This window comes from Simochromis diagramma, unplaced genomic scaffold (assembly GCF_900408965.1).
Source record: "Simochromis diagramma unplaced genomic scaffold, fSimDia1.1 OVJJ01000333.1, whole genome shotgun sequence".
NCBI classification, from domain to species: domain Eukaryota; kingdom Metazoa; phylum Chordata; class Actinopteri; order Cichliformes; family Cichlidae; genus Simochromis; species Simochromis diagramma.
In genome coordinates, this window is record NW_024386765.1 from 1,627,306 (window position 1) to 1,648,215 (window position 20,910).

Consider the following 20,910-nt stretch of genomic DNA (forward strand, 5'->3'; position numbering starts at 1 on the left):
GGACTGGAGTCAGTGTGCAAATGTCCTGAATCATATTTCACATAATGGCCAGCGTGTGCAAAAATAGTCTTCCTGGAATCCGGCGAACTTAGAAGTTATTTTCAAGAAAATGGAACACCATATTTGAGCTTCGGTGCTCTGCTGCCACAAAAAGTATCGGAGCACATTCTTTTTCAACTGCAGCTATTCTAACTCTTGTCAAGCAGAAGATTTGAATTGGCTTGTTTTACCTTACTTTAAACACATTCAGCCAGAAGTGGCTGACATCACATAAGTGACCTTGTTTAGGAGAATAAATGATGAATTGTGGCTGTAACCAAAATGTGTATCAAATCCCCGCCAACTGCAGCAGAGCCACCCCAAATAAAACTGCTGTTGAATGCGCTGGCTGCTCTGGTGACAGGAAATGAAGCATCAACATTTAAAAGTGAACTTCAATCTGACTGCCATACAGCAGAGAGCAGCACTTTGTCCAGAAAAAGCTGCCCTCAGCAATGTGACAGCTTTTTCAACTTCATTACTTTGCACTTATTGATGTCATCTTAAAGGACTTCTGGGTATCGAAGTTCAAAATGTTCATACTCTTATCACTTGCAGACATTTGGAGCGGCAAACTTGCTGAGTATCCTGGCAGTGCTTTGATCTAGAGTTACAAAATGTCAGAGAAAAGCAAAAAATAAGAGCTAATAACCGTGCGTGATCTGCGTTATTATTTGCATTGCAATAGTTCCACAACCATGACACCTTAGAATTCCTCAACAAATGAATTATTTCGATTGTCTTTCTTTTTTTTTTAGCTGTCTCAGAGAAAATAAAGATATGTCCCAAAATGTCAAAGTATTTATTTTATGTAGTTTTTTTTTTTTTTTTACTTTAACATAATGTGTGTGAGGTTGTTTATTACATAAAGCACAAAGCAGATTCAGTGCAATTAATCAGAATGTTTCTCTTTCATGTTGTCATATTGTTGTCCTAATTTATTCACAGCATAAAAAGATGATGATGGCGAAGGAGCATAATTTTTTTAAGAAGGGATTTAAATAGTATTGTGTTTATTCAGGTGCAGTCAGTTCTTCCTCATCAGTTGCCATCTCCCGTGTCCCAGGCATCCTTTTCTGTCACACCAGCCCTCTGCCCGTTCTCCTACACTACATCAATAATTCTTCTCTGAGGTCTTCCTCTTTTCCTCCTGCCTGGTGGCTCCATCTTCCCAACATCTTTTGTCCAACATATTCACTGTTCCTCCTCTGCACATGTGAAAACTTTCTCAGGCTTGCCTCTCTAACCTTGGCTCCAAGTAGCTCAACCTGAGCTGTGCCTCTCATTTAATCATGTCCTTCATGGTCACTCCCAGTGAAAATCTTAAAATCTTTAACTCTGCCACCTCCAGCTCTGGTGCCACCATTTCTTCTACATCATTTGGTCTCACTAGTATTTTGCAAACCTTCCCTTTCACTCTTGCTGCTATTCTTCTGTCACAAATCACAGCTGACATTCATCTTCATCTACTCCTCTCTGCCCGCACTCTCTTCTTCCAGGTATTTAAACTAATCTACCTTCAGTATCTCTTCTCCTTACAGCTTCTCTGTTAAACTCATCTCCCTCATCCTCACACACATCTATTCTGTCTTGCCTCTGCTAACTTTCTTTGCTCTTTTCCCTAGTGCATACCTCCAACCTTCCAGGCACTGTCATCTGCAAATGTTACTTGCGGTAATGAAACGAAAATCCTCCTTTGTACCAAAGTACAAAGTGCATGTCCTCATTCATCTCCAGACAAAACATTGAGCTAGATTTAAGGCCTTGACTGATTATTGTGCCACAGTTTTTCAGTTTTCAATGCCAGTTTTATTTATATAGATAATCACAACAGTTCCTGCTAGGCACTTTATATTGTCAAAAATAAATAAAAATGCAATACAAAAAAGAGAAGACAAAGAAAACCCCAACAGTCGGATGTCCCTCTATGAGCAAGTGCTTTGGTGACAGGGGGAAGGAAAATCTTCCTTTTAACAGGATGAACCAGCAGAACCAGGCTCAGGGAGGGTCGGCCAGTAACCCAGGAGGGTGAGGGGAGGAAGAGAAGCAGCAATTATTAATAATAACTAATGATTAATTCAGTGGTGTAAACACATCGAAAGTGAAAAAAAGATGAGTGATGAAGCAACAGGTATAAAAGAGTAAGCTGTTCTAGCTTTTGCAACTTATGTCTGGTATGAACTTACTTTTTTAGTTGATGAGCTTCCATGTTTGGCCTAGGAGGTGGTGAGGTGTTTAGGGGATGTCCTGCCATGAGTAGAACCCACTCAGACCCAAGACACCCTGAAGAGTAGCATCTCTTGTCTGGCTGGGAATGCCTCAGTGTCTCCTCCCAAGGAATTAGATGAGATGGTCAAGGAGAGGAAGGTCCTGGCATCTCAACTTAAACTTTTGATCTCGAGACCCAAACCCAGATAAACTATAGAAATTGGAGGGATGGAAGTCTGACGCAAGGACTCAGTGATGTACTCAGTTCATAAGACTCAGCCTCAAAGCAGTCCAGCAGCTTCAGTTAGCATGCACCCTTTCCTGGTTGACAACTTTATTCTCCAAGATCTTAAATGATGCTGATAAAATAAGATATTGTAGTTTTCATACCACGAAACATTTGTTGAGTAATATGAGGACAAGCAGATTGTCAGATCAGCACCAGTTTAATGATTTTCTATAAAGGTAGCAAAACCTCCGACATGTAGATGGATTTTCTGATAGGGCAGGGAAAAAAGTAAGATAAGCAGAGTGATATGATATAAAGGTGTAAGAAAAAAGGAGAGAAAGCAGACATAATCAAAGACAGCCAAGGACAAATACAGAAATATTTCACAAAGTTCTTTTTAGAAGCAGAAAATGCTGCGTCTCCATCATTTCAAAAGACTTATGGCTGTATTTATTGATGTACAATACTGAGCATTCATTGTCACTGTCCACAATAAAATACACTTATGTGATCAGTATGTGCACAGAGCTGCTGTCGTGAAGATTCCCGCTTTCATCCGTGGAGTAATTCCTTCATCCATGATGTGATGATGTTCAGATCTCCCGAATACTAACGACTTCTTGAAATGACCTAATCCTCACATAGGAATGTAAATGAATATTTCATATGATAATGCACGTACATATACGTGGTTCTAGTCCTCTGTTATTTGCACACAAAAAGGCAAAAAGCTCTGCATGCTAATTCAACAAACAAACGTGGTTAGGGGATGCCATCTTGTTTGGAAAGTGTCGAAGAAGAGCAGTTTAATCAGTAACAATGAAATTTACATCATGTTGTGTTGATAAATCACTCATTTAACACCTGATTTATACCACACTTTCCATCTCACACACAGACACACACTTAGAACCTTAAACACAGAAAACAATCACTGTTTGTGTACACACACAACAATAAATGCACATATAAAGCTTGTGTTGTGTTTTTTTCTGGCAAAATCCAGCATGTGACAGGATTTCATATTGTTAGACTAGTTATTTCAAATAACACAGAGTGTGTTTTACATGAGTAGATTATAGGAAGCTGAAGTCATTCAGCGCTTCGTTTATGGGCCCATCTGAAAAATCAAAGCATGTTGGTTGGATTTACTTTATACACAAGAAGCATTTTAGCATTTTTATTTTTTGCCTGTCTCCAAACAGATATTAAAAACAAGACTGCCAAGCAGGAGATTGTGGTTTAAGGCCCTTGTGTAAATAAATTCAACAGTCCAAGGGCTAAAGTGTGACAAGATCAAAGTGAGGCCCAAAAGCACAGTTTTCAGGAGAGAAAACGGCAATTTAGTCTGAAACGTGGATCAAAATGAGAAAAAGAGGGAAAGATGCAGTTACAATTAACAATCTAGCTGCAAAGATAGAAGATGTAACAGTTTGAATTACACGTGCACTTTATGGCTTTAAAATTGTTACGCTCCGAGTCAATTTTCCTCTATCATTTATAGCAATTATGTATTTGGCTGTAAGTTCATTTAATGTGAAGGTGACTGACAGCTCAGCAGTAACGCCCTGCTTATATAGAACAAACGGTCTAATGAAGAGAGCTGTTCTCACCACCACTCGATGTCATATAAGACACCCAAAGCACATTTTTAAAAATGCTGATTAATCAACTGATGAGCTTGGTCATTTAATCAAATTCATTTTATTTTATTGTTTTAGCATAAAACAAATATCACAAGAGCTGCTCATGACACCTTCCAGAGTTTTGTTTTGCAATCAAGCGTCAATTTTTCTCATTAAGGACATATATCTAGTAGTTATGAACTGATTTTTTTCTAATGCATATTTTTAAAATAAATATAATTTTTTTCTAAAAAGCTCAGTATGTTATACGATCAGTGGTAGCAGCTGTTAAAGAGCAGATAAATGTGTCCTGGGGAGAGGAATAAAGTGGATGAAACACTACAATAGAAAATGTTAAAGCTTTAAAAGTAGCAATTGCAAGGCATATATGACATTTGATATATATATATGAAACTGTTATATACACTGATAATAACAGAGATTTAAGTATTCACACTATACAGAGTGATGTGACTTTACTCATTGTCAGTCTGTGCGTTTCTTGTCATAAAACTGTGACTTGACTTTCGAAATAGTAGTTTGAATTTATGAGCGGTGTTTAATAAGGGGAGGAGACATTAAGATTCATTTAAATACTCTCTCACTCCTTTTTATATTAGCCATAAATGGAAGGGGAAAAGCAGAATTATTTTCTTTCATTGCCTTTCTCTTCACAAAATGCGTCTTTAATGACGTACATAGGTCACTGCCATACTTATCTTGTACTTCCCAAACTTTTTAGTATCTAGTAATTTCTTTTTTCCCCTCTTATCAGTAATTATAACTGGAGGCCTCAGGTTTGAGCTATGAGCCTGAAACAACAGCTGAGCTCGCAGTCACTAGCTAAATGCGAGTAGATGTGTGTGCTATCCAGGTGATAGCTGTCTGTCTGTGCTTTCACAAGTCTGATCCAGTAAATCTCATATCAAAATTTCCTGTATGATACTTCCAGCCTAACTCTTGTTTGTTCATACTGTAATACATAATGGAAATATGGTTTTATTTCAAGCTGACGTATTAACCGTAAACGTTAGTTTTGTAGCTTTATGGGTCAGACTAAGACTGTGAGGTGCACAAAACAGTCAGGGCAAGAAACCCCAACACATTTCCTCATTGTTCATAAATTATATAATTTCAATTGTTTAAGTCTGGATGAAGTAAACGCCAATATCCAGTCTGGAATGTCCATTTTATGGTTCAAGCTTTCTGGAAACGTAAAGTTACAATTTAACTTATTTGAGGGTCCGCCATATTTACCGGAATCACAGACGAGGAGCCAAATGAAATGACAGAGAGGAGTTGGCAGAGGCAGAAAGACAACAGGAGTTCAGGAGGCAAACTGAAGGTGAGGGAAACATTCACTACAGAGAGGCAGAGCTGGTGTTTCACCTCCACATAATTATAGAAAAGGCTGGCTGGAGAAAATGGTCAGCTCTCATGTAGTGAAAAAATGCTCTTACAGCCAGTAAAAAGGAATTTTATGTGCTACGATCCCTCCAGAATGAACACAAAAAGGAAAGCTATCTATAACCCTCACATACAAATCAGTCTATGAATATACAGGATGATTTAGTCAGCATATCCCTAAAGGAGATCCCCATTAAAGTCGGAAAAATGAGCATCCGAATTAGATCACATCTGTGCTTCAGTTAAAGCTTGATAACAATAAACTAGTTTGGAGAACTGTGTGTTGGAGGTCCTTCGGTAACCCTGTGAGTAATTCTTTTTACTAAATGGATTTTTTTTTCCACTAAAAATGTGTATTGATATTGGAAAAACCCAGGTGAGTTTGCTGATGGAAAAATAGACTAGAAACTGATTAACTTTTATTGCAGCTGAACGAGCCCCGTGTGTGATATCACCCCTACTCTCTGTTGGTTTGACTGCTGTATTTAAAAACTTAAGTGCTTCCTTTTTGAGGAGCGAGTAACAAGATCAGGAAAACAATCATTCTTCTCTGTGTATATATATATATATGTATATATGTGTGTGTGTGTGTGTGTGTATGTGCCTTGTCTCTGTTTGATATCTACATCTTTGTCTCTGAAACACAAAAATCATTGTGTTCACATATCACATTTATAATATGATTAATTAGGAAGGTAGAGCAAATACGTGTTGGTGAACCCTGCTTTCTTCAACAGTAGTAAATATAAATTATAAATAAAAACAAACATTGCCAGGACGATAAACAAAGACAGGAAGAGTGTCTGTCACCTGGTGAGCAAAGATTCCTGGTTTCCTAAAAAGCCCAAAACTGAATCAGCTGTTATTAAAAGATGCACTAATTTCACTTTCTCTATCATCTCTTTAGAAATGCAGAGTTTGTATGATTCAAAGAAACAGCTCCACATTCATAACCATGCATCGCTAAATAGGCTAACAAAACCTTTTTTAATTTTCATTTTTTTAATTTGTAGTGTGAGTAAGTTGATGATGGATCAGCACGAAACTTTTGGCTTTCTGTGTCTCTGTTAACAATTAATAATTAGTGAAAGAAGTGGGACTGTGATCCTGCAGGTCATAAAGACAAAGAGGGGAGCAAAGTTGTGTTGATTGAAAAAGGATCGTATCAGAGGAGTCTGGTTCTTTAATAAAGCATTTAAAAGGATATGGAAACCCCAGCCCCTAACCATATTTATTCTCTTCTGTAGCAATCAAAATGTGCTGCAGAGGAAATGAATAAATGGCAACATGTTTGTTGTTTTCACTGTCATTTGCTCAGAGTAATAAAGCCAAATATACTGTACCATTGATGGGACAGTGATGTACTGGTGTTTAAGATTGCTTCTCCATCTCCTGCCACCCTTTCAGTCCAATTTAAGCTATTTGTCAGAACACCAAGCTGTTGCCGGAGGCAACGAGATGTATAGTCTCAAATGCAGTGCTGGGAAATAATTCCCTGCTCAGCTTTGGTCAATAATGTTGCATTTACACTGCAGAGTTATTGAAAAATCGCTGAAATCGGATTTGTTCATGCAACAGATCTTCTCATAACAGAGAGTTGAGAAGGTTTCTTTGTGTTTTGGAGTACCTCTGTATGTAAGAGTCTTTAAAGGCAGGTCTAAACCTGTTACATTTCCATAAACCACCCTGGGACATGTTGACAGCACTCACTGTGCTGTAGGATTTTATACAAACACGTCTTGTGTGATCTTCCTGTGTGTCCTCACATTTAGGATTTACTTAAATTTAATCTCCAGTTGCATCATCTTATCAGAGCTCCATGAAGATAGTTCTCAAATTGCTGCACCTTAGTGAGTCAGCCATTGAGGCCTCTTAATTGCTAATTCTGTCAGTTTAATTAAAGTTCAAAACTGGAGCAGCCTCTTTAAAAAATTCAAGCATATCTGTGGATGAAGTCCCTCACGTAAAAAAAGGAGCTGTGTGATGGTTGGAGTTTTTCTCTTTTAGTGTAAATTTGTCTCACTGTTTCTGTCAGTGGGTTCCTGCTGCTGTTTATTCTTAACATTTAAAAAATGATTAAAAATGTAATATTTGTTGGAGTTTCAGTTGTGCTGAGCTTTTGAGCTTGTAGGGCAAAGTTTGCTTTTGACATGGATGTCCTAAACTAAATTACTGCATAAATAAATAGCCGAGAACGGAGATAGGAAAAACCTGAACCTTTTACTACTACTGTGAGCACATCCTATTATGCTGTTGGAGCATTTTACTACACGGGTTTAGTCCAGTTATACAAAAAAGTATATGTGTAAAAATATATAAAGGTTGTTTTAGTAATTTAGTCTAAGCTGAAAGATTACTATCCTGTTGGAAAAGGTCTTTCGATAGACTGTATATAAAAGATGGACATACTTGAGGTCTGCAAAGGAAGCCAGCGTGGCGAACCAACAGATTAAAAAACTGTTCCTTACCACGGGCAGTAAAAAGCATAACACCCCCTCTGCTCCCTAAGACTGTGGTACAAGCACTGCAAATACACTTTTGCGTATGTGACTCTCATCTCTTCTGTTACATTTGCATTTTGCACTGTTACCGTGGCAACTACACCAGAACCGCAAACCTCTCCGAAACTCCACAATGCAACCTGGCATGCACATCTCTCAAAATGTAACTATCTGTGTCCTCGACACGCCCACGTTATTGTGATTGGCCTGTTCAGTACCACTGATTCCTCCTGCATGTTCCTCCGTCTGTTGGCCAGTAGGGGGTGAATCTGCCATTTGCAAAAAGAACTCGATTTATAGGTGAATCTATAAGAAAAATGTATTTTGTTTTCCTTGTTTTCCTTTGGCTTCACTGTTGTGGATGCAGATGGAGACATACTTATTTTTACTTCTTATATACTTCTATATTTGTTATTATACATCTTTGAAATCTGCTTGAAGTCTGTTGCCTGGGGAGCTGGTTAGGTTGGTGCATTGCAATGTAAATTCTCTGTGCATCAGTCCACATGGTCAAAAACACAGGCATGCACATGGACGTCCACAAGGACCCTTGTGCAATGTTGCTACAACATAAATGTGCCGTGTCTCTTGAATTTTTCAGTCTCAGTCTGATTTCAAAACATAAAAAGCAACCAGAACAATATTCAGCTCTAGGCTTCATGGTAAGACTTCACAGACCCGTGGTTGTTATCATGGTGGCTATGTCTATCTTTTATATACAGTGTATGAACTGTTCCAGAATGATAATTCAGCCATCTATAGTAGACAAGGGGTCGTTGAATGGACATGGGAAAGGAAAAGTCTGAATCATTTGCTATGACCTTCTCATTCAATATCAACCCCGTTGAACCTCCAGGAGATTTCGGGCTGCTTTGTTACACAGCACTCCTCACTGCCATCATCAAAACACCAAATAAAGGGAATATCTTTGGGAGAATGATGTTTCATCCCTCAAGCAGAGTTCCAGAGACTTGGAAAATCAAGACGCACTTTATGTTGCATTTTTCTTTCATTTGTCACACATCCATAAATCTGTTTGAAATGCCTCTCGGCTTCTTCTTCAACTCTGTAAGGTACATTTAACGAACTTGCCACTGGCAAGGTAGACAGACTCAATCAGCTATTACGCAGCTCTCTTTGGATCTTTTTTGTCTAATAAATTTCATTTATTTCCACCTCTCTTAAAGTTGGTGCACTGTTGTGGTCCCTTGAGGATTATGTTTTGTGCATCCACACATCTTAGCGTAACTCTTTAAAGTTGACCTGGCTTTGATTTATTTTTTTTGTGGAGAAGGAAAAGTAAACTTGCAACCTAAAGCCCCCTGTGTAAAACACACTCGCTGCGAGACAAGTGGATTCAATCTTCAACTAGGCAGAACTGTATGTTTTCCAGCTGTACTCATCTCTCTCACTCTCTATCTGTCTCTAATCTCATAATATATCTGATCCTGGGCCAGACAGAAACAACTGTTACCTGCAACCACTTAGAATAACAAGCAGCTCAAGCAGGCCTGCAGGGCCAAATCTATGACTCCTGGAGCATGAAATCCACTTGGCATGCAAGTGGGTTGTGTTTCTGACTGGAGAACATATTGGTCCCATACTGTAGGGCTCCAATGCAGGATGCCAAGGAGGAGCCCCAGAGGACTTCATAACTGAGCAAGCAGCAAATAAAAACCACTCCGGCATACTCTGACTTCAATTGAACTTCAGCTCAGAGCTCGTGTTGCTCCTGCACCCACAGAAGACACTGTGATGCATTTTCTCTAAATAAGAACATTATTCAAAATTAGTTAGCTTCAAAGTTAGCTCCATTTACAGCAAGTGTAATTTATGACTCCAATTATTTTTTAGTCTGAAAAACTAATTTCTTAACATTAGAACTACATCATGGTCACCATCATTATATCTTAACTACTCACACCCAGCACTGTGTCTGCATTTAGTAAATAAGAAATGGGTGTTGTTCATCATGTAAAGCCCACATAAAAGTGGGGTTAACAGTAACTAGTTGTGGCATCTGGTCTTTTCATCGCTTTGTTTTCAAGTTTATCAAACAAGTCTTAGTTATTACATTTCTCTTATTAATCTCTTATCTTATTGCATTCAAGGAGACAGACTCACCCTGAAACCATCACATGCAAGCTCGTACTAACTAGATTTAGAAGGATACAGGATAAAGACGGATGATGCGAGGCTGCAGTATGCATCTGCTCAACTATGTATGTGTTTGCAGGGCTTGTGTATCTCTCGGTGAGTTTTGTGAGCTTTTTTCAACTGAGAATCTAATTAATAGGCAGAGAATATGCATGAAACAGCACAGGCAATTTAGAGATATATTATCAAAAAGACTGTCGAGCCTCTGAACATGCAGTTAGAAATATTCGACCCCTGGCAGAGCAGAGGAAGAAGCAGTGAAAAGTCTATGGAATCGTGGAAGAAAAAGTACACAAAGTTTATATCTATTCACACTAATCCCATTTCTTTGGGGGTATTTATATCCAAAACAACAACGGCAGCAGCAGAGGAGACAGTAGAAGGAGATAGTGGAGGCAGCCTGCCACATGATAGGCACTCCCTCTTAGAGACTCTTGGTTGATCTCTTCTTGGTTGGGTGAGCCGTTAGGGGACACCGAGGCCGCTGGGTGGGTGTTACGGTTGGAGCACATGTCATAAAGGTTTCCGGAGAACTGCATTTTCTTAGACTCCTGGCGGAGAGACTCCCAGACAGCTGCCGCTTCCTCCGGACAGCCAGCCATCGCCACGTTAGCGCAGTCATGGAACTCATCCCACGACCTGCAGAGAGGAGCGAGAGTAAGACGGAGACATCTGATTATTTGGTTTGTGGATCATGTTAATATTTCAGCGCGCACCACATTCAGAGCAGTTTTATCCATCTGTACAAACTATTGCACTAGATACTGGATTTTTCCAGAAAGCTGTAACTTCATATGTAAACAAAACAGGAATTATTAAAGCATTTCCTTTGTAGAGAGGTGAGTGAGTCTGTGGTTCAGACTAAACTTCAAATTTACTTTCCGCTCTAACGACTGCAGATTTTGAGTGCATAATCTATTAGTTCATCACTTAGACGCTGTTCAAAATGAAATACAATAACTACCAAATTGATTATCATGGCAGCACACACATTCATGGTGCCCAGGGGATGGGTCCCTTGATACCTCCTTGTACAGTGGGGCAAAATAGTATTTAGTCAGCCACCGATTGTGCAAGTTCCCCCACTTAAAATGATGACAGAGGTCAGTAATTTGCACCAGAGGTACACTTCAACTGTGAGAGACAGAATGTGAAAAAAAAAATCCATGAATTCACATGGTAGGATTTGTAAAGAATTTATTCGTAAATTAGGGTGGAAAATAAGTATTTGGTCACCTCAAACAAGGAAAATCTCTGGCTCTCACAGACCTGTAACGTCTTCTGTAAGAAGCTTTTCTGTCGCCCACTCGTTACCTGTATGAATGGCACCTGTTTGAACTCATCATCTGTATAAAAGACACCTGTCCACAGCCTCAAACAGTCAGACTCCAAACTCCGCCATGGCCAAGACCAAAGAGCTTTCGAAGGACACCAGGAAAAGTATTGTAGACCTGCACCAGACTGGGAAGAGTGAATCTACAATAGGCAAGCAGCTTGGTGTGAAAAAATCAACTGTGGGAGCAATCATCAGAAAATGGAAGACATACAAGACCACTGATAATCTCCCTCGATCTGGGGCTCCACGCAAGATCTCATCCCGTGGGGTCAAAATGATCATGAGAACGGTGAGCAAAGATCCCAGAACCACACGGGGGGACCTGGTGAATGACCTGCAGAGAGCTGGGACCAAAGTAACAAAGGTCACCATCAGTAACACACTACAACGGCAGGGAATCAAATCCCGCAGTGCCAGACGTGTTCCGCTGCTGAAGCCAGTGCATGTCCAGGCCCGTCTGAAGTTTGCCAGAGAGCACATGGATGATACAGCAGAGGATTGGGAGAATGTCATGTGGTCAGATGAAACCAAAGTAGAACTTTTTGGTATAAACTCAACTCGTCGTGTTTGGAGGAAGAAGAATACTGAGTTGCATCCCAAGAACACCATACCTACTGTGAAGCATGGGGGTGGAAACATCATGCTATGGGGCTGTTTTTCTGCCAAGGGGACAGGACTGACTGATCCGTGTTAAGGACAGAATGAATGGGGCCATGTATCGTGAGATTTTGAGCCAAAACCTCCTTCCATCAGTGAGAACTTTGAAGATGAAACTGAGGCTGGGTCTTCCAACATGACAATGATCCAAAACACACCGCCCGGGCAACAAAGGAGTGGCTCCGTAAGAAGCATTTGAAAGTACCTGGAGTGGCCTAGCCAGTCTCCAGACCTCAACCCCATAGAAAATCTGTGGCGGGAGTTGAAAGTCCAGTGTTGCTCGGCGACAGCCCCAAAACATCACTGCTCTCGAGAAGATCTGCATGGAGGAATGGGCCAAAATACCAGCTACTGTGTGTGCAAACCTGGTAAAGACCTATAGTAAATGTTTGACCTCTGTTATTGCCAACAAAGGTTATGTTACAAAGTATTGAGTTGTATTTTTGTTATTGACCAAATACTTATTTTCCACCCTAATTTACGAATAAATTCTTTACAAATCCTACCATGTGGATTCATGGATTTTTTTTTCACATTCTGTCTCTCACAGTTGAAGTGTACCTCTGGTGCAAATTACTGACCTCTGTCATCATTTTAAGTGGGGGAACTTGCACAATCGGTGGCTGACTAAATACTTTTTTGCCCCACTGTATGCCCCTGGGAAATCAAGGATTTCCCCATTTAAGCGAAAAACTATAAAATCTTCATGCACGATTACTGTAGGACACACTTTTCTTTTCTTCAGCATCGCCAGTGACGTTCACCTTGATGTCTTCAGTGAAACATCTCAAACACTTTTGTCAAAATATTCCTAACCCCCTCAGAGTGAACTGCAATATCTACAGTGAGTCTGAGACTTTAAATGTTTCTTTGGAAACCTCTTTTCTGCTTCTACCTGAGTTTTCCTGCCAAAGGACTTTGATAACAGTTTTATAAATTTTGAAAACTGGAGGCTAGACGTTTCTGATGGTGACTAAAACACTGCATCATTACTCTGTTGCAGAATCGTCAGGATGCTTTAGAAACTTTTAAACTAGTTATGTGTAGTTAACCAGCAACACACACACTGACCTTGTATGAGAGGTGTTTCATGGGGCTTTTCAAACCAAATCCTCAAAATCATGTTATTTTACCCGTAGACCCTTATCTTTCTTTCTGTTACGGTTCTGGGTCGGTTCGACCCAGCATTTTGAGTTTCTGATGTTTTGGTTTATTTTTGCACTATGGGCTGCCCTTTGATACTCTTGTGCTTTGATTGTTATTGGATTTCTAGGTTTCTGTTTATTCGTGTTTAAGGATTTGTTGCCTCATGTATAGTTTGGGTTCCATGCGTTATTTTCTGTCTGCCTCTCAGTGTTGAGTCTGTGTGTGATGGTTTCTGGTTTCCTGTTTTACTTTGAAAGTTCATGTCTCATGTCAGTGCGTTCAGTTTTACCTCTCCCCTGTCTTGTTAGCCTGATTTCTCCCAGCTGTGCCTCCCTCTTGTTGCCCATTCCCTGATTACTCCCCTGTGTATATAAGCCCTGTGTTTTCCTGTGCTCCCTGTTGTGTTGTACCTTCAACTTGCTGTGTGTTCATGAATTCCAGTCCTCCAGCACCTCAGTTTAGAGTTTTGTTTTGCTTTTGTGAGTCTTATTTTATGTAGAAGTTTGTCCAGCAATAAGACTGCGTTTTCAGTTTAAATCTCGGCTCCAAAGAGTCCTGCATTTTGGGTCCACCACTCCTGCCTGCCTGCCACACAGCCAACCATGACACTTTCCTTTTCTGCACTTGTGCATTAAATAGACTTTTTAAAAGCACAGAAAATATGTGACTTTTTCCATTCAAGTTTGACATTCAGCCTCCTGTCACTGTGTCTTCACCTCACTGACTTCTTTTTTCACCTAAATCTAAGTCAGTTACACCTTGAGTATAAACAACCCAAATCAATTATTAATTGCCATTATTATTCTCAATCAAATGATATGAAAAGATTTTAAACAGGCAGTTCTGGTAAAGATTTGCTGACAGTGAGGCATTCGTCCTTTCACCGAGTAAATCAAATCCAGTCTGTTTGCTTGCTCCCTTGACTTCTTTCAGTTGTTGCCAAGAGACCATCTGCTGATCTTCGATGCTCTGAGAGCAAGGGTCACCCTACGGGTTAGACTGAAATGTGGAAAAACCTTCATTAGAGTGTGGAAGGTAAATGCGTGTTTGTTGAATCACTGCTGTGTTATACCCATCAGCAAAACACGAATTTGACACACTTTCTTAGATCTATTTTAAAGCCAAATGAAAGGAAGCATTATTTACGATGAGAGGCAGGTGAGGAAGAAGTGACTTTAAGTAATCTTGCACAAAGATATTTTTTAAAGGATATCTTGCAGCGAAACACAAAATTAAACTTTATTCCAAACACTCTTGAGCTCCACATCCACAGCAAGTCTATTTGGCTGTAATTGGCTGCTAATTCTCCCTCTCATTGTGGCTGTGCTGCCTAAATTGTCTCTGAGGAGAGTTAACTACGAGAAGCGAGGCGCAGAGTTGGGGGGGAAAAGTAGAAGCAGATGACTCTGTTCAAAGTCTGCCACAGAAGCACTCAAAAAACACAAAAGTTTTCATAATTAATGCCGTCAAAACATCATGCAGCACTCCAACTTTCAAAAGACAAGAGCTACATTTAAACCCATTACTGGACAATACATACGAGGTATATTATTTAGATACTGCATCCGCTGCGTCTTATTGAAACAAATATCATTTAATCACGGGGGACTCAAACTTGGGAGTTTTGTGCTGCAAAGCTACAGTGCTAAACACAACACCACTGTGCATGGCATAGCTAAAGCCAAGCTTTATCTGTAGGATAGATAACCTCTATTATAATTCTATGGAGCCCTGCAAGGGACATGGGGAAAAAAAAAAAAAGTTCTCGTCTTTTGCAAATATGTGATGTCTTGATAAACCGAGCAGATATTTTAAGTTTAAACAGATACATTCTCACCTGAAAATATCTTAAAAGTTTATTTTGTGACCCAGAAAGAGTAATATTAAAACTAAGCTTTCGAATTGGGACAGCTTTCGTCGCCTGGCTCGTCACCTATCCCAGAATTCATAGTGCAGCCCAGCCAATTCCAGTTTCCAACAATGGCGGCAGCTACTTAGTTTTACTATTATCATTTCTGGGTCACAAAATAAACTTTTAAGATATTTTCAGAATGTAGCTGTGAAAACTTCAAATATCTGCTCCGTTTATCAAGACATCGCATATTTGCAAAATTGCTCCGACGTTTTCGGAGATGTCTTACCCACCAGTTCGAAGTTTTGCGAGATCTCGCAAAACTTTGCAACATCTCGCAAAAGTTCGCCTTAATTTTTATATTCCCCCGTGTCCCATGTGGGGTTCCATATAATTCAATACTTTTGATTTTAATAAGATTTCATGTTGTGTTCTCTCCAGGTATTCTAGCATCCTGTGTTAGCTTAACTGATGACTATAAAATTGCATTTGAGTCAATGTCGCACTTTTCTAAGTATGATAACAACAAGATTATTGTAGTTAACTAAAAGGAAACTAAAACCTAATAGTAGATGTGACAAAATATTTTGGTTTACTGAAATTTAAACAAATTGACTCAGATGGATGGATGGATCTATCAAGCACTGGGAATGTCTCAGATTTCCAGGACAGTGTTGATGGCGGTGTTAAGCAGTGTGGTTTTTTAGTGCGTTAAATTGCAGAATCGCAATCTGTATCTAATGCATGGCTCCCTGAGTGCCTCGAGTTTAAAAACACTCATTAATGATTTTTGAATCTTTTATTGATCTATTGTTGAATTGTAGATGATGAAACCCCAAAATTCACAGCATACAGTTTGCCCACAGTGTTTGCCAGATTGGCGATCCTCTCCCCATTTTCACTTCTGGAGGACGCAGCCTCTCTAGGATGCTAATTTGTTTGACCAGGTGTTTTTTAAGCATTACACATCTTATCAAGTCTTTTGTTGCATCTGTGTCAACCTATTAAATCAAATTGAATATCAAAATATCCTTCCACCCATCTACTTTCTCAACCTCGTAAATAAATAGGGTTGTGGAAATATGTTTATACAGAAAGAAAAAGAAAACTGTGTGATGCTCTCAAGTTATTTTAATTGCCACATTCCTCTGTCTGCTTGTTTTTTAGGCAGTGAGAAAATGACCCACATCAGAACATAGTTGTTCGCAGTGGGCAAAGGACAGGAACTGAACTGGAGTCACAGTGAAAATATGTGGTCCCATTTGAAATGAAGAATCGATTCAAATTGAAAAGCGAATCAAACTAAAGTGTTTTCTGGCTCTTAACTATCCACAAAATGTCAGCGCAGTTCATTTAGCCATATGCTTTATGGCTTTTTCCACGCTGCAGGAAAACACTATGGATGAGTCCACTGCTAAAGGAACTGATCAGCCGAATCTAATTCAAACAAATAGATAAATCATAATGAGACAGGATGTTCTCCTTTGTTGCAGTCTAACACCATGATGCCCCGAAGGCTGACGTCGTTATTAATCTTGTGAAATGTAGCTGTAAATTTCACCGAAAGTGAACTCATGAAGCAGAAGCTCTAAACATAGAAACATCATTTTCTCGTTCTGGGTGACTTTTCTTACTGTATCAGTACAGGATGTCAGTTTGATGACATTTGCTGCTGATCAGAAGCACCTAGATACAAACGCACATACACGGTCCGAGACACACACATTTTTAAACTTCCTCTGACAGCTTCCAGCACGCTTCCGCCTTCTTTTCTGTCACACACGTATAATTCGTTTAAGCCGTCTTCAGAGAAGGGACCACACATGCATGATTTCACACGTATATCTTCATATAATTAAAGTAGCCATCATTACTGCAGGCTTTGCTTCTCTTAATGACTGTGTGTGTGTGTGTGTGTGTGTGTGTGTGTGTGTGTGTGTGTGTGTGTGTGTGTGTGTGTGTGTGTGTGTGTGTGTTGGCCTTTATCCAGGACTTAAGTGGACCACTTCCGACAAAAAGGGCTGCAGTAAGAGGACAACAGCTCTCCTGCTGCTGTGGGAGGAGCAGCTGATGGAGGAGGTGGAAAGGGCAGCATCTGGCTATCGTTTGTGTGTATGTGGACAAAAAAGCAGCGAGTGCAGGACTGTGTCTAGAAGATAACACGAGAAAGACAAAGTCAGGAAGGGAGGGCGTCCTGCGCAGGAGTGCAGCTTTTTTTCTTTTTTTTTTTGATTCGGGTGTGAGTTTGTGGAGTTTGTGTGTCTTTCCTATCTTCAGTGTTTTGTGAACGTAAGAGTACGGGTCTCTGCACACAGTCACAGGTGGTGCAGAGACAGCACAAACGCAGCGAGGACACTGACAGACAAGCAGCTGCTTTCACAATAATAAAACCTCCTGAGAGTACGTCTGTTCTGCTGTTAGCATGCTGCTGCTGCTGACATCCAAAAATCTCCAAACACCAATTCTGAGTTTATTTTTTTGTTGGTTTCTCTTTTCTATTTTGACCATCTGGGTGTTCACTAAGTTTCGTGGCTCTCTGTCACTGGTAACAATTACTGACATGCGAGGAAGCTGTATGTAACACGTTCGTCAAAACAGTGTTAGTTCAGGAGATTTGGGGAGGCAAAACAGTGCTAGGGAGGAGAACAGGAGAGACTGTTTGTACCCTAAATGTAGTAAATCTGAGAAGAATTAGAGCACCGTTTGATACTCTCGAGGTTAGTAACCTACATAGAATCATGTGAAGTTCCAACTTTAAGACTACATGATGGTTTTACAGCTGTTACATTGATAATTATAAAAAATTAAAAAATTAAATGACTATAGCTGACACTGCTCAAGTTAATCTTTCAGTCATTAAATCAGTTTACACTTACAGCTTTTGGAGTTTTCCTCTTTTCATCTGTAGGGTTGAGTTGTAAGTGAAAGAGTCAATTTGTGATTGAAGTGAAGACTTTCAGTTTTCATTCAGTAGGTTTTGCAAAAAAGTTGCTTTAACTGTTTAGGAATTAAAGCCATTTTATATATAGCCTCCCAATTTCAGAGGGGGACTACATATAGATTTCATTACAGTTTTAAAACCCCCCCAAATAGTTGAAAATAGCCAGTTGAGACCCGTTCTTTCTTTATTTCACGACAAATGAAACAAACATAATATCTGAAGATGATTGTTGAAAATTTATCTTATAGCTTTTCATTACAATTTTGAATATAAGGGTCCAAAGCGATGTCAGCGAGGGAGGCCATTGCTTGGTATAAAAGACAAAGTAAAGTTATTGGAGAGGCAGCAAAACTTCTTGCTGGCCAGCTCAGCAATACCGAACAATCTGAAAGGCCACAAAAGGACAAGAAAAGCAACTTCACAACATCTCATCAAGTCAAGAACACTCTTGTTCAGGTATAGCTATCACTTTAAACATCTACAACCAAGAAATGTTTTAATGAATGAAAATACAGTCTTTATTGGACGGTGCAAAACTATGTTTACACTTAAAAGTCCAGATTAGACCTGGTCACAAAATATTGAAAATAACTTGTACAAGGAGAAAAGCAGCTCATGATGTGAAGCAGATAACATTGATGTTATGGCATAGGCATGTATGGCTGCAAGTGAAACCGGTCACTAGTGGTTATTGATGATGTGAGTACTGATAGAAGTAGCAGGAAGTATACAGGGCAGACTCTTTGCTCAGACTGAGACAAATGCTGCTAAACTGATTGCAGAGCGCTTCCCAGTGCAAATGGACAATAACTCAAAACATGCAGCCGAAGCAACCCAAAACTATCTCAATGCAAAAAAGTGGGTTGTTCTTCATTGTCCAAGTTAGTCACCTGATCTCAAACCCAACAGAGCATCGCTTTCAGACATTAAATAAAAAGACTAAATGTGCAGAGACCCACAAACAAGCAGGAACTGAAAGTGTCTGCAGTAAAGGCTTGTCTGAACATATTAAGAGAGGAAACACAGCATCTGATGATGTCAGTGGAAAAACTTTTCATAGTTTTATACAGAAATCGACCAACCGGTGAAGCAAGAATAATGGAAAGCTTTGTGCCATCATTTATAACCCCAGGAATGTTTGTTAACAGGATAAACTTTGATTTAATTGCAATTTTCCACTTTCACCCAGGAATAGGTAATGCTTCAGAAACCTCAAGACAGACACTTAATGTCCAAAGTAATGATAAAATGACAGAGATGCGTTGGTGTTAAGTCTAATTGTTGAATGTTGTCATTGTGGTTCTTAAATTTGTAAAGTCTTAGTTCAAGCAGTAGGATCGAAGCCATTCCTTTGATCCTGACCACCTCTCCAGCCAGGGAGGTTTTATTGTAGATACATTCTATCTGGAAGATCTTTCTTGTGTTGTAAGCTTCCTGCTTTTATGATCCTTTTGGTCAGCAGGAGGTCACACAAATGCACCCCCATGACACACACACACACACACACATTCTCACATGCATACACACACACACACACACACACACACACACATTCTTGCACATGCATACAGGTGCTTACACATACACACATATAGTGCCTTGTCTTAGAACCATTGGGGGGTTTTACGGTGGGAGGTGCTTGTGTTGTGTTGTATTGTGTATTGTAACTGTCATGGGAATAAAAAGGCTACGAGGACAGCTGCTTTTTGAAGGATTTGGGTTTGGAGACAGGTGAGGAGCGGGAGCTCCAAGAGCTGGTTCTGACCCAAAACTTCCCTCGTTAGCGAGTGAAAAACCGGTTGAAGATGTTCTGTTATGTCTTGTGTTCTTCATGAGTCTCTAAATACTCTAATACGTCTCTAAACTAGTGGGGCATGTGGAAACACAGACCCAACAGTTGGATTAACGTCTTTTTGTACACAATGATTCAAATCACAAACAAGAACATAAAGGAGACACTATCACTATTTTAAACAGAGACAGAGGCATTTTTGAGTATTTCTGTGTAAAATGTGTTTTTCACTAACCTTGCTTGTTTGCTTAAGGGTTTAAATAACTGAATATAGATTGCACAAATATCAGAAGTCAAGGCTGCTTTTACTTTTAAAGAGAGCAAACCTGTTAGCATGTGGCTTTAAGGGATTGATATGTTTTTAGATATTGGTTTTTTAACTCGTAACTTTTGTGAGTATATATTGTCTTATAATATAAATTCTCCCAGTCAGAGGAATTATAATTATATTATATATTATATTAGAATTATATAATTATAATTCTACAACTGTTTATAACTTGCATAGTTCATATTTTCTGTATAGCTTTATATTTCATATTTCTGTATTCTAAGGAGCTTGGAAAGAAAAGCGTCTGGACTTCTTTAAGTTGCTTGAAGACGTTTCACCTCTCATCCGAGAAGCTTCTTCAGTTCTAGGGTCAAATGGTGGAGAGTCCCAGATTTAAACCCAGTGGTAGTATCCCCCCAAAGAGGGACAGAAGGACCCCCTTATGATCCTCTACCATGTAATTAGGTAGAGTCTACCTAATCTTAGGTAGACTCTACCTAATCACATGAGCCAAGGTGTAAAAACAGGTGTGGGTCACAATCACCCAGGGTTTCGGGTGAGCTCATTGTGAGACCTGGCCCCACCCTATCATGTGATTTCCTGAGGTCAGATGACCCAGGATATGAGTGGGCATTAAGACGTCTGGGAAGGGAACTCAAAACTGGATTATAGATGGCAGACAGTTGGTGTCGTAAGCCACCGCCTCTGTTCAAAGATGGTCGCTCACAGTGGACATAAATGGATTCTTT

General features: G+C 39.6%; 1 protein-coding gene across 1 annotated transcript in view; it reads right to left on the reverse strand.

Annotated features, from left to right (window-relative positions):
• Nucleotides 1–2,903: 2,903 nt before the first annotated feature.
• The window catches only part of nrn1la (neuritin 1-like a), a 102,807-nt gene continuing 84,800 nt past the window's right edge, over nt 2,904–20,910 (reverse strand). Inside the window, exon 3 of the mRNA XM_040035217.1 lies at nt 2,904–10,805. Coding sequence (XP_039891151.1) covers nt 10,505–10,805 — 301 coding nt within the window. The 3' untranslated portion in view covers nt 2,904–10,504. The remainder of the gene's footprint in view (nt 10,806–20,910) is intronic.